The sequence below is a fragment of the Plectropomus leopardus genome, chromosome 20 (assembly GCF_026936395.1).
Source record: "Plectropomus leopardus strain MGB_pleo_1.0 chromosome 20, ASM2693639v1, whole genome shotgun sequence".
Classification (NCBI taxonomy): domain Eukaryota; kingdom Metazoa; phylum Chordata; class Actinopteri; order Perciformes; family Serranidae; genus Plectropomus; species Plectropomus leopardus.
Genome location: NC_142195.1, coordinates 29939400 through 29949341, shown reverse-complemented (window position 1 = coordinate 29949341; position 9942 = coordinate 29939400). Strand labels below are relative to the sequence as shown.

Genomic DNA, 9942 nt, shown 5'->3' with positions numbered 1-9942 from the left:
CTACCCGCCGCTGCAGCCTCCGCCTGCGGCTCCTCGCTGCTGACGTAGCTGGGGAACTTGTACCAGGCGGTGGCGCCGTTCAGGGGCTTGCTGCGAGGCTTGTTGATGCAGTAGCAGATGCCCATCTTCTCCAGCAGCTCCATGATGAGGTGCAGGTCCTGCTGTGTCTGGATGAGCGGCCGCAGCAGCAGCCGAATCACGTTGGAGGGCAGGAGGCCGTGCTGCAGGAAGCCCTCCACGTGGTGCTGCAGGTGGGTCACCCTGAGGTTCTCGCCCTTCTCGTCCTCGATCACCAGACTCACCCTGCCCTTATCCCCTCTCTCGCCCTCCGAGAGCAGCCTGTCCAGCAGCGAGGACTCGTCCCGCTGGAAGAAGACGTTGAGAATTGCGATGAATCGCGGAAGATTGTGGAAAACATACTCCTTCAGAGTGAGGCTGTCCTCAAAGTACAGCAGCTTCCCACTCTCGTGCAGGTAGGAGAGGGCGCTCTGCAGCCGGTCCTCCGTCAGCCCCGCCTGCAGACCCAGACGGGCCGAGTCCCACCACGACAGCCACAAGTCTTTGGGCTTAAAGTGCAGCTCCTCCAGCATCTGCCAGGACTTGGGCAGCACACGGTGGAGGTTGGGGAAGATATCCCGGTGGTCTGCGACGGACATGAGCTTATCCCGCAGCCTCTGGATGTTCCTCTGCGTCTCGGTGCAGCTGACACTCAGCAGGGGGGACAGGATCTGCAGCCGGTGGTTCAGCATGTACTGCAACTGGGACTTCCTGCGCCTCAGGTTGCGGTCGGAGACGCCGTAGAAGAGGACGTGAGGGCTGGAGGAGCGGACACTGTAGCCCTGCTCCAGCGCCTGGTCCACCTGCAGAGCCAGGCTCCGCAGAACCTGGACGTCCCTCCGCTCCTGCAGGCCGATCTGTTTGTGGATGTCCAGTGTCTTCTCCTCCAACTCCACCTCACCACACAGGTCCGCATGCGTGCCCACCAAGCATACGACGGCATGCGGGACTTTGGCGCTGAGCAGGTGGAGGAAATACCCGACGTGGGCGTAAAAGTTTTTGGGCAAATATGTTTTGAGGTTGACGACGAGGATGTAGAGAGCACCAGGGGAGAGAAAGAACGGTTTGATGAGGTCGTAGTTTTGCTTCCCTGACAGATCGTACACCAGAAACGTGAGGCAGCGATCGGCGTCCGCCACCCAGTTCGTCACTTCGATCCCTTTGTTCCCCTGGACGCCGTCCTGCTGTCTGCTCACCACGCTCTGCCTGAGTCGAGTCTTCCCGGCGTTTTTCGCCCCCATCAGAACGAGTTTCAGCCGTGGCTTCACGGCGAGCTGCGAGTGAGCGAGCTCCTTCTGATACGCTGCGATGTAGGGGATCCCCTTCATGCACACCTCGTACGGAGGCTGGATGAGCGGGTTGTCCTTCACCTTCCAAATGCTCACTTTGGACAGTTTCCCAAAATTATCCGGGAGTATGGCTATTTGGTTACCCTGTAAGACGAGCTCCTCCAGCTTCTCCAGCTCCACGATGGAGTCCGGCAGGTATGTGATGCTGTTGTTGTCCAGCCACAGGTTGGCCAGGTTCACCAGCTGCCCCACCTCCTCCGGGATCTGAGTCAGTTTGTTCCTGCTCAGGTAAATCTCCTCCAACCCTGTGATGCTCAAAATAACCTGCGGGAAGTTTTCAAACTCGTTTGAGGACAAATTGATCATTTTGAGTCTCTGCAGTTGACCAAAAGCGGCCGGCAGCGTCGTGAGCTCGTTCCCGTCCAGCATCAGGCTCTCCAGGTGCTGCAGGCGGCAGAACGACTCCGGCAGTGTGGACATGTGAAGGCTGCTCAGCCAGAGGATTTTGATGGACCGCAGCTTCACGATGTCGGCCGGCAACACCTCAAACTTGTTCCCGGAGCAGTCCAGCTCCTCCAGCTCGCTGAGCGCCAGGATCTCAGGGGGGAACTGGTTCAGCTTGTTGTGGTCCGCGTCCAGAGTCCGCAGCCTGGAGAGGCCGGAGAACGCTCTGGGGAGGTCGTGCAGGTCGTTGAAGCTGATGTCCAGCTCCTCCAGTAGCTGGAGCGCTCCGATCTGAGCCGGCAGACTCTGGATCTTGTTGTGGCTGACGCATAGCTTCTTCAGCGCCTTCAGCTGGCCGACTCCCTCCGAAAGACTCCGCAGGCAGTTGTGGCTCATGTCGAGCTCCACCAGCTGCACCAGCTCAAACACCACCCGGGGGACAACCGTGAACTTGTTCCTGCGGAGCACCAGGATGCGCAGGTTGTTGAGGGAGGACCCCAGCCCATCCGGGAGCTCCTGCAGGGAGTTGTTTCCCAGGTTGAGCACCTCTATATCCGCGATGTCCTCCGGCAGGACGATCTGGTTGTCTTTGGAGCAGAGGGTGAGCTGGCGCAGGTTGCTCCGCAGCTTCCTGGAGCGCAGGGCGGCATCCCTCCACAACCTGGCCGTCCTCAGATTGTTCTCCTTGTCCTCCATGGCGCTGCAGCCCCCCTCCTCCTCCTCCTCCTCCTCCTCCTTGTTATCATGGAGAGTTCTCATGGCAGCATGCTGGACGGTCACAAATCTGCGCGCTCCTCGACAACAAACCCTCCGTCGCAGAGGAGACAAAAGACGGTTTCTGTCGGGGGATAATGGGTGTGTTGTAGGGGAGCAGGAGGAGCGTCCGCGGCCGCGGAGGCATCCTTTTCTCCTGCGCCACTCCGCACACAATGAGAACAAACCTCCGCGATCACAGCTCCGCGTCCAGGCCGCGATCAGAGCTCCGGGGCCGCCGGTGTGCGCTGTCCTCCGCCGGCGTTCTCATGGCGCCATCAGCCCGATCTCCGGAGCTCTCCGCCCGGCGATATCTGAAGGTTTGTGGAGCTCTCCGAGCCGCTGGGAGTCTTCCTGGGAGCGGGGAGTGGAAGTGAGGGCAGCCGCTCTCACTGCGTCAGATCTCTGAGCCCTCCTCCTCCCTCTCCCCTGTCTCCTCCCTTTCTCCTCCCTGCTGCTGCGCGCAGGAGGAGGAGGAGGGGAAGTGATTGTTTTTATTTTCTGAAAATCAAATTAAATGCATGCGTAAATGATATAATGCGCAAAAAACCCCACACATTTTAATATTTAAAAGAAACATTCCCAAAGAATGAAAAGTTGTTTTTTTTTTTAAATCTATGCATGCAACTTTAGACTTTGTACAGACTAAATATAAATATAAATAAATGCCCAAAGTCTATAAAAAGCTTATTGAAGTATGGGCTACAAAGTAAAGAAGATAAATAAAAAACTAAACTGTGACTGTGACCATTTTTCCTGTTTTTCTGCTCACAACGTGGACACCGTGAGGGAGGACTCTGTCTCCATCTGCAGGACAGGATGTACATATGAGGAACAAGAAGAGCTGCAAGAAAATTACCTGGAAATTAGCACACCAAAAATAAATAAATAAATAAATAAATAAATATGGTTTAACACCCACAGAAATGAATTGAAAAGTGTTAAAATGTAAGTAACTTTAAATATATAATTATAATTAAATTATTTAACAATTATTATGAATGATAACTTTTTTCTTATTTTGTTCCTTTTTACTTATTTTTCTTATCTTTTTCTTTTTTTTAATACAATTTTTAGTTCATTTTTTGTCAACTTTTCCTAATTCTTTATGCAATTTGCAGGACATCTCTTGCCAAGTTTCTTGTTGCTTTTTTTCATGTTTCTGATATAAATCAAACCAATTTGCTCCAGTTTTAAAGGTTTAAACAATGTGAGAGGCCTCCGAACATTACACAAGAAACTGATGGTGATCTAGGTTTCAAAGGGTTAATTCAATTTGAAATTATGTTGCAGAGTTTTTATTTTAAACTCATTATTAAAGTCAAAGAAATATAGAACTTTTAAAAATCATCGTAAATATATATTTGAAAATATGTTGCAGAATTATTATTTTTAAGCTCGTTTTTTCAAGTCATTTAAGTTTTTTTTTTAACTTTGGCTTTTTTCACTGAAATTATAGGTTTTTTTTTAATTTCTTGCTAATTTTTGTCAGTTCTTCTTAAGTTGCTCTTTGTTGCCTTCCCATGTTTTTGTCGAGATGTTTTATGTGAATTTCTTTTCTTTTTTTAACATATTTGTTGTAAATTCACATTTCCCCCTTTTGAGGCTGAAAAAAGCGTCCGAGCAGGAGAGCCACAGATGGTCTGTTACTGATCGGAGGCTTTTTTGTGTGCAGATCTAAAAACAGCTGCATTTATCACTTTATCTGACTGTTATCTGACCGCGTCGTTATTCAAAAGAAAAGCTCGTCTGTGTGAGTCTGAAGAAACGTCTGAACTTCCTGCTCGCTCCGAGGAGTCTGGTTACATAAGTGAACCTGTTTAACCTGCAGAGCAAACAGGAGACTGTCCCACTTTCTCAGGGTCAAACCAGCAGAGACATGCAGGTTAAAGACTCGGGCGGCGTGACGGCAGAGAGGAGAGACAGAAAACCACAAACAACTCAGCAAACACATTATATAAGATTTCTGCACAACACAAATATGTTTTTATGACATTTATAACTTTATCACTTTTTCCATATCTTTTCTTTTTTGGTTGTTTTTTTTCTGCAGCGTTTATCCCACATGACGTGTATCAAAATACAAACAATAAATAAATAAATGAACCTTGTCGTCTGTGTAAGCCTCTGGTTCCTGACCTCTCGGGACACCAAAGATTTTTTGTACAGCTGAATTTTCTGCAGTTTTTTACTGTGTGAAACTAAACTAAACTAAACTAAATGAATATTTTTTGTTTTTACTATTTCTGGCTGTGAGGACTGATCTTATTTTGGGGATTTGAAAACGTGCCCTCAACACGTTTGGAAGACAGCCCCTTTTGTTTTTTTAATACTCACTTTTTGGTATCACAATTTATTTTAAATTTTCTTAGAGCTGTTTCCCTCCTTCAGATTAGATTTTTTTTCAGTATGTATTTTGTTAACAAGTGCAAATATAAGAAATTCAAGCCTATATTATAAAAACGTGATTTTATTTTTTATTCTATAACAGCAGTTTTTATATTCCCACATCACACAAACATTTACTAACACACAAAACTACTGACCAGCATTTCTACAAAAAACGACCCATTCAGACACATTCAATCATCCAAAAGTGACATGAACACGTGCATACAAAAAGATATTTAACAGAATTAAACTCGTGAACAAACGTGGTTTGTCTTTCGTGTGCAAACACAACCAGCACGTCAGGTCGCTCGAAAAAAAGCTGCAAAAAGTTCAACTTCAGAGACGCTGCAGTGACCCAAAAACCCGCCGAGCTGAGAGCTCCACAGTGATGTCATGACGGAAACAATGTTAAAAAACCACTCCCCTTTAAAATAATAATAATAATGATAAACAATTAAGAGAAATTCTGTGAGACTGATGTGCATTATTGTAAAATTTAAAAAACAGATGAGAAACCATCTGACGACAAGACAAAGACATTTTTAAATAACTCACTTGTTTACATTTTATAACGAGTTCAACTGACGCTAAATTAAAGTCGGGCTGCGCTGAGTTTGCTGCATTCAGACGCCTTTTAATCGCATTTAAATCTGAGAAAACCGGTTTGATTTCTTTCAGCGACACTGGAAAAACAGAATGAGCAACTTCGCATGACCACAAAAGCAAAACATCTGTCAAAGGTGACGAGGAAATTATCCGAAAATTATCCGAAAAAAAAGAGGGGGAGAGAAACAATTATAAAAATAAATAAAGAAAATTATATCTAAAAATTATTCTGACTGAATATTTAAACTTAAGTAACAGAAAAAATCCATTATTTATGTTTGTATCAAAAATTGTGAAAATGTAAAGAAAACTAGATTAATAATTCTCTTAACTGTACATTTTAAATTATGTTACAGAAAGTTTATTTACTTTTTAGTAATTTTTTAATGTTGTTTCTTGTCTTTTTTCTCATTTTCAGGTAACTTTCATGTGCCTTTTTACTAATTTCTTTCAAAGTTTTGGAACTTTCCTATAAACTATATTTTTATTTTTTGAAGAGAAATTACTTTGCTCAATTTTCTCAGAGTTCAAAAGGTCAACCTGTTGAAACTTGAGAAAATTGATGATTTCTCGCACAGGGAAAAGAAAGTGTGGAAAAAAGCAGCTTCAGACGCTGTTCAAAAGGGAAAGAAAAAAGTTTTAAAAATTTGGAGAAAATTACCTGAAAATAAAGACTAAAATACAATAACAACAACAAAAAAGGGAAAATTTTTTATTTCCCCTTTTTTTCAAAACTAGTCTTTAGGTCATTTTTTGTCACCCTTTCGTGCAGTTTGTGAGACATCTTTGTTTTGGGAAAGAAATCAAACTCATTTTCTCTGGTTTCAAAGGTCGAAATAGCTCCTGACAGACGTCTGGACGCAGCACTCGTTAAATTGGCTGCAGCAGCTTCAGCGGCGGAAACGTGCAGCTGTAACCTCGGACACGAAGATAAAATCACTGACGCTCAGAAATCGTTCACGTTCATCCACGTTTTCACTCATAGCAGCAGACTTTTCTAAAAGTCGTCGAGTCAGCAGGCGTGCGACGTCACTGAACGCCGCGCGCTTCCTGTTTAGTAGTACGGGCCGCTGTTCTCGTACCCCGCGTAGCTCGGCCAGTCTGGGAAGATCCCGTGCGAGCAGGTGGGGCTGCCGTAGCGGTCGAAATGAATCCCGAAGTCGAAGGAGTCCGTGTGGCGTCTGCAGGCGTCCTGCTGGCTCCTCCTCGTGGACGACCACACGATGCGGTAGTTGCTCCCCTGGTTGCTGTCCCAGTGCTCGCGCCCGTCCACCTCGTAACAGACGGCGAACTCGACGCGTTCGTGCGGCGGTAGCTGCTCGGGCAGAGGCACGGTGAAGGAGAAGGTGTCGCTGTACGAGCTGGGGTACGTGTTCTTCACGTACTCGCAGTCCACGTCCAAGTGGCTCCTCCAGCTGTCGAACGTCACCCGCAGCTTCACCGACTTCTCAAAGGACACGTTTTTGACCTTGACGGTTCCCGCCAACGCCTTCTCCTTCAGCATGCAGTGCTCCAGACACACCAGGTTCGTCTCCAGGCTCTGGCGGAAGTGCAGGTAGTCCGAGGACGGCTGCGTGAAGTCCAGCACCAGCTTGTCCTCCTCGGCCGGCAGAGACGGCGCCGAGCTGAGCGTGACCTGGATGTTGACGGGGACGTCGATGGGGTCGCTGAACTGCGAGAAGACCTTGACTTTGGTCAGAGACAGGCCGCGGTGGTCGGCGAACGTCACCTGCTTCTTGGCTTTCCCGGAGTCTCTCCTGGGGGGCGGCCCGTCGGCGGGCGGCGTCTGGTCCACGCAGGGCGGCGGAGGGAACCTCAGGCAGGAGCTCAGAGCAGGTTTGAATGTTTGAGGACACGTCCTGTAGACGAACTCCTCGGTGGGCAGGCACAGAGGCAGAGCCATGTCCATCGGCATGATGGGCTGCAGACGACACGCCGACAGAGCGCTGAAACAGGAAAAGGAGACGTGTTTGATATCAGGCCGCCGTGACGTCTCGCAAAAACTTTTGGCCATTTCTACAGAAAACATTTTGCTGATTTTTTTTATGACAAGTGAGAAAATAAAATCTGGTGATTGTTTTCCGAGTCTGACCTCGTGTGTTTTCTCTCCTGTGTTTGTGACTTAAGAGCAGGTGAAAAAAACTCTTTAATATTAAGTTTTTCCGTCTTTCTGTCATGAAAAAATAAATATTCAACCATCAACATGAGCAAAACGATTTAAAACGAGTCAGAAAAAACGGTTTCACTCATCAGTCGCGGGCCCGGGCTGCCATACGACGGGATAAACGAGAAAGATTCGCCTTTTTGAATTCTCCCTGTGGAGTCACTGATAATCTAATGAACATTTTGTAGGAGGAGTTTTCATTAAAAATTAAAGCATTTAGAGATTTCGTAACACGATTCTTCCACAGAACTAAACTGCATCCAGGGTGCATTTCTTAAACAATGCTGTGACTCACATTCAGACACCAGATCAGGACCAGGGGGCTCAGAGACGCTGCCCGTCCTTTTCCACATAAAAGTCTCTAACAGAATATTAACGATGACGCATCAAATCACAAATCACTGAGAATTTTATCAAAATCCTGCAGGTGAGAGTGAAGACAGAATCTCTTTGTTTTCGTGTTTTTAACGTCTCGTTACTCCTCATTCTGATAAACTGAAAAAAAAGATTTCAATTTGCCGAATTTCTCCAAAATCTCTGAACCGGTGACTAAGTACATGCACTCAAGTACTTAAGTACAAATTTAAGGTACTTTATCTTTGAGTATTTAAATAGTGGTATATAAGTGCTATCTAGTTTTATTATTAATATTATCATTTTCTTGTTGTTTCTGTTATTAATCTCTTCTTTTTATTCAAGTTTACTCCACTACATTTCTGAGGGAAATATTTTTCTTTTTACTTTGCTATTTTTATCTGAAAGGTTTAGTTACTTTAAAATTTAAGATTCATTCATTTATGTAAAAAAAAAAAAAAACATAAGTGGACCGTATAAAATATATTTTGGTACAAATTAAACTTTCCAATAATAACAATTTAAACAAGTACAGCTGAAATGATGAGTCAGTTAATCAATTTGCTGATCGACAGAAAATTAATTGACAAATATTTTGAGAAACATTTAAGACATTTTTTGTTCTTTCTCTTTTTAAAATAGTTTTGAGTTTGTTTTTTGTGTGTGTTTTTAATTTCCTGAATTTGGTACTTTGACAATTATTTTAATTAACACTCTAATCACATTTCTTTCTTTTTTTCAGTTGTTTTGAGATTTTTTGGGGTGTTTTTTTATATTTCCTGAATTGGATAATTTGACAGTTATTTTAATGAATGAACACTTAAGTCATTTTCTTTTTCTTTCTTTTTTTCAATAGTTTTTTTTTTTGCTCATTTTTCCCTTCATTGGGTACTTTTGCAATTATTTTAATAAAAATTTAAGTCATTTTCTGTTTTTTTTGTTTTCTCCTTTATTTGAAAAGCTTTGAGTTGTTTTGGTTATTTTATTTTTCTGAATTGTTTGGCTGTTATTTGTGTTTTTCTTTTGTCTGAATTGGGAAATTTTACTTTTCATACTTTAAGCATGTTTTAATTTAACTGTAGTAGCATTTGTAATACAGGACTTTCACTTTATAAAGAGTATTTTCAAAATGTGGTATAAGTACTTTTACTTAAGTAAAGGAACTGAAAACTGCATCCATCATTGCTCTGCACTGTAAAAACTGTTAGCGGATTCGTTTAAAATTGCTTAATTACCATAATTATGATCACAGCTGATAACAAATACTAGTTCATTTGTTCCAACTAAGTTTTACACATTATCTAAACAAAATCTAAAGATTTATTAATTACTTTATTCAAGAACACACGCTTTAAGTTAATTACTCAGAAAAAAATAAAGCTGTTCCAACTATTAATTTTTTACATTATTTAAAAGTTATTTTAAAGTGTTAAGTGAAACGAGCGGCTGTAGAAACCGAACACACCCCCTCTGCACAGAGTCCTGTCTGCACCTTCAGTCCTGCTGTGCACCTTTTTACACCTGGACGCTACGTCACTCACGCGGTGTATAATATCGATTTTTAATTGTTTAATATTTAACTGTTTAAATAATAAACGCAGAAATGAAACAAGCTCGAAGTGAAAATCTCTCAGTGATTAAAGCTCCTGACCTAATTTCAGTACACACACACACATCGAGCAGTAGCAGTTACCTGTAAAAACACACCTGGATCCTGTACTCACCTGGAGCGGCTCGTGCGAACCATCGGCCGGTTGTCCTCCGGTATCGGTATCGTCACGCGGCGGCTCCGCGGTCCGGTCGAATCATCGCGGCGCTTTGATGTTGAGCGTTGTGGTCGCGAGCTCGTCTCTCTCACCCTCTAAACTTGTTGCACATTTTTCT

At 44.1% G+C, this 9942-nt stretch overlaps 2 protein-coding genes across 2 annotated transcripts in view; both read right to left on the bottom strand.

Annotated features, from left to right (window-relative positions):
* mfhas1 (multifunctional ROCO family signaling regulator 1) overlaps positions 1-3036 on the bottom strand; it is a 20608-nt gene extending 17572 nt beyond the window's left edge. The window contains exon 1 of the mRNA XM_042508956.2: positions 1-3036. This exon is cut by the window's left edge and continues 404 nt beyond it. Within this exon, the coding sequence (XP_042364890.2) occupies positions 1-2549 (2549 nt within the window). The 5' untranslated portion in view covers positions 2550-3036.
* Positions 3037-4997: 1961 nt separating this feature from the next.
* On the bottom strand, positions 4998-9917 carry ppp1r3b (protein phosphatase 1, regulatory subunit 3B). Its single transcript, XM_042508699.2, has 2 exons — positions 9783-9917; positions 4998-7486 (listed from the first exon to the last, which is right to left on the bottom strand). The coding sequence occupies exons 1-2, from the start codon at positions 9803-9805 to the stop codon at positions 6595-6597; spliced, it is 915 nt and encodes a 304-aa protein (XP_042364633.2). The 5' UTR covers positions 9806-9917; the 3' UTR covers positions 4998-6594.
* Between the last annotated feature and the right edge of the window lie 25 nt (positions 9918-9942).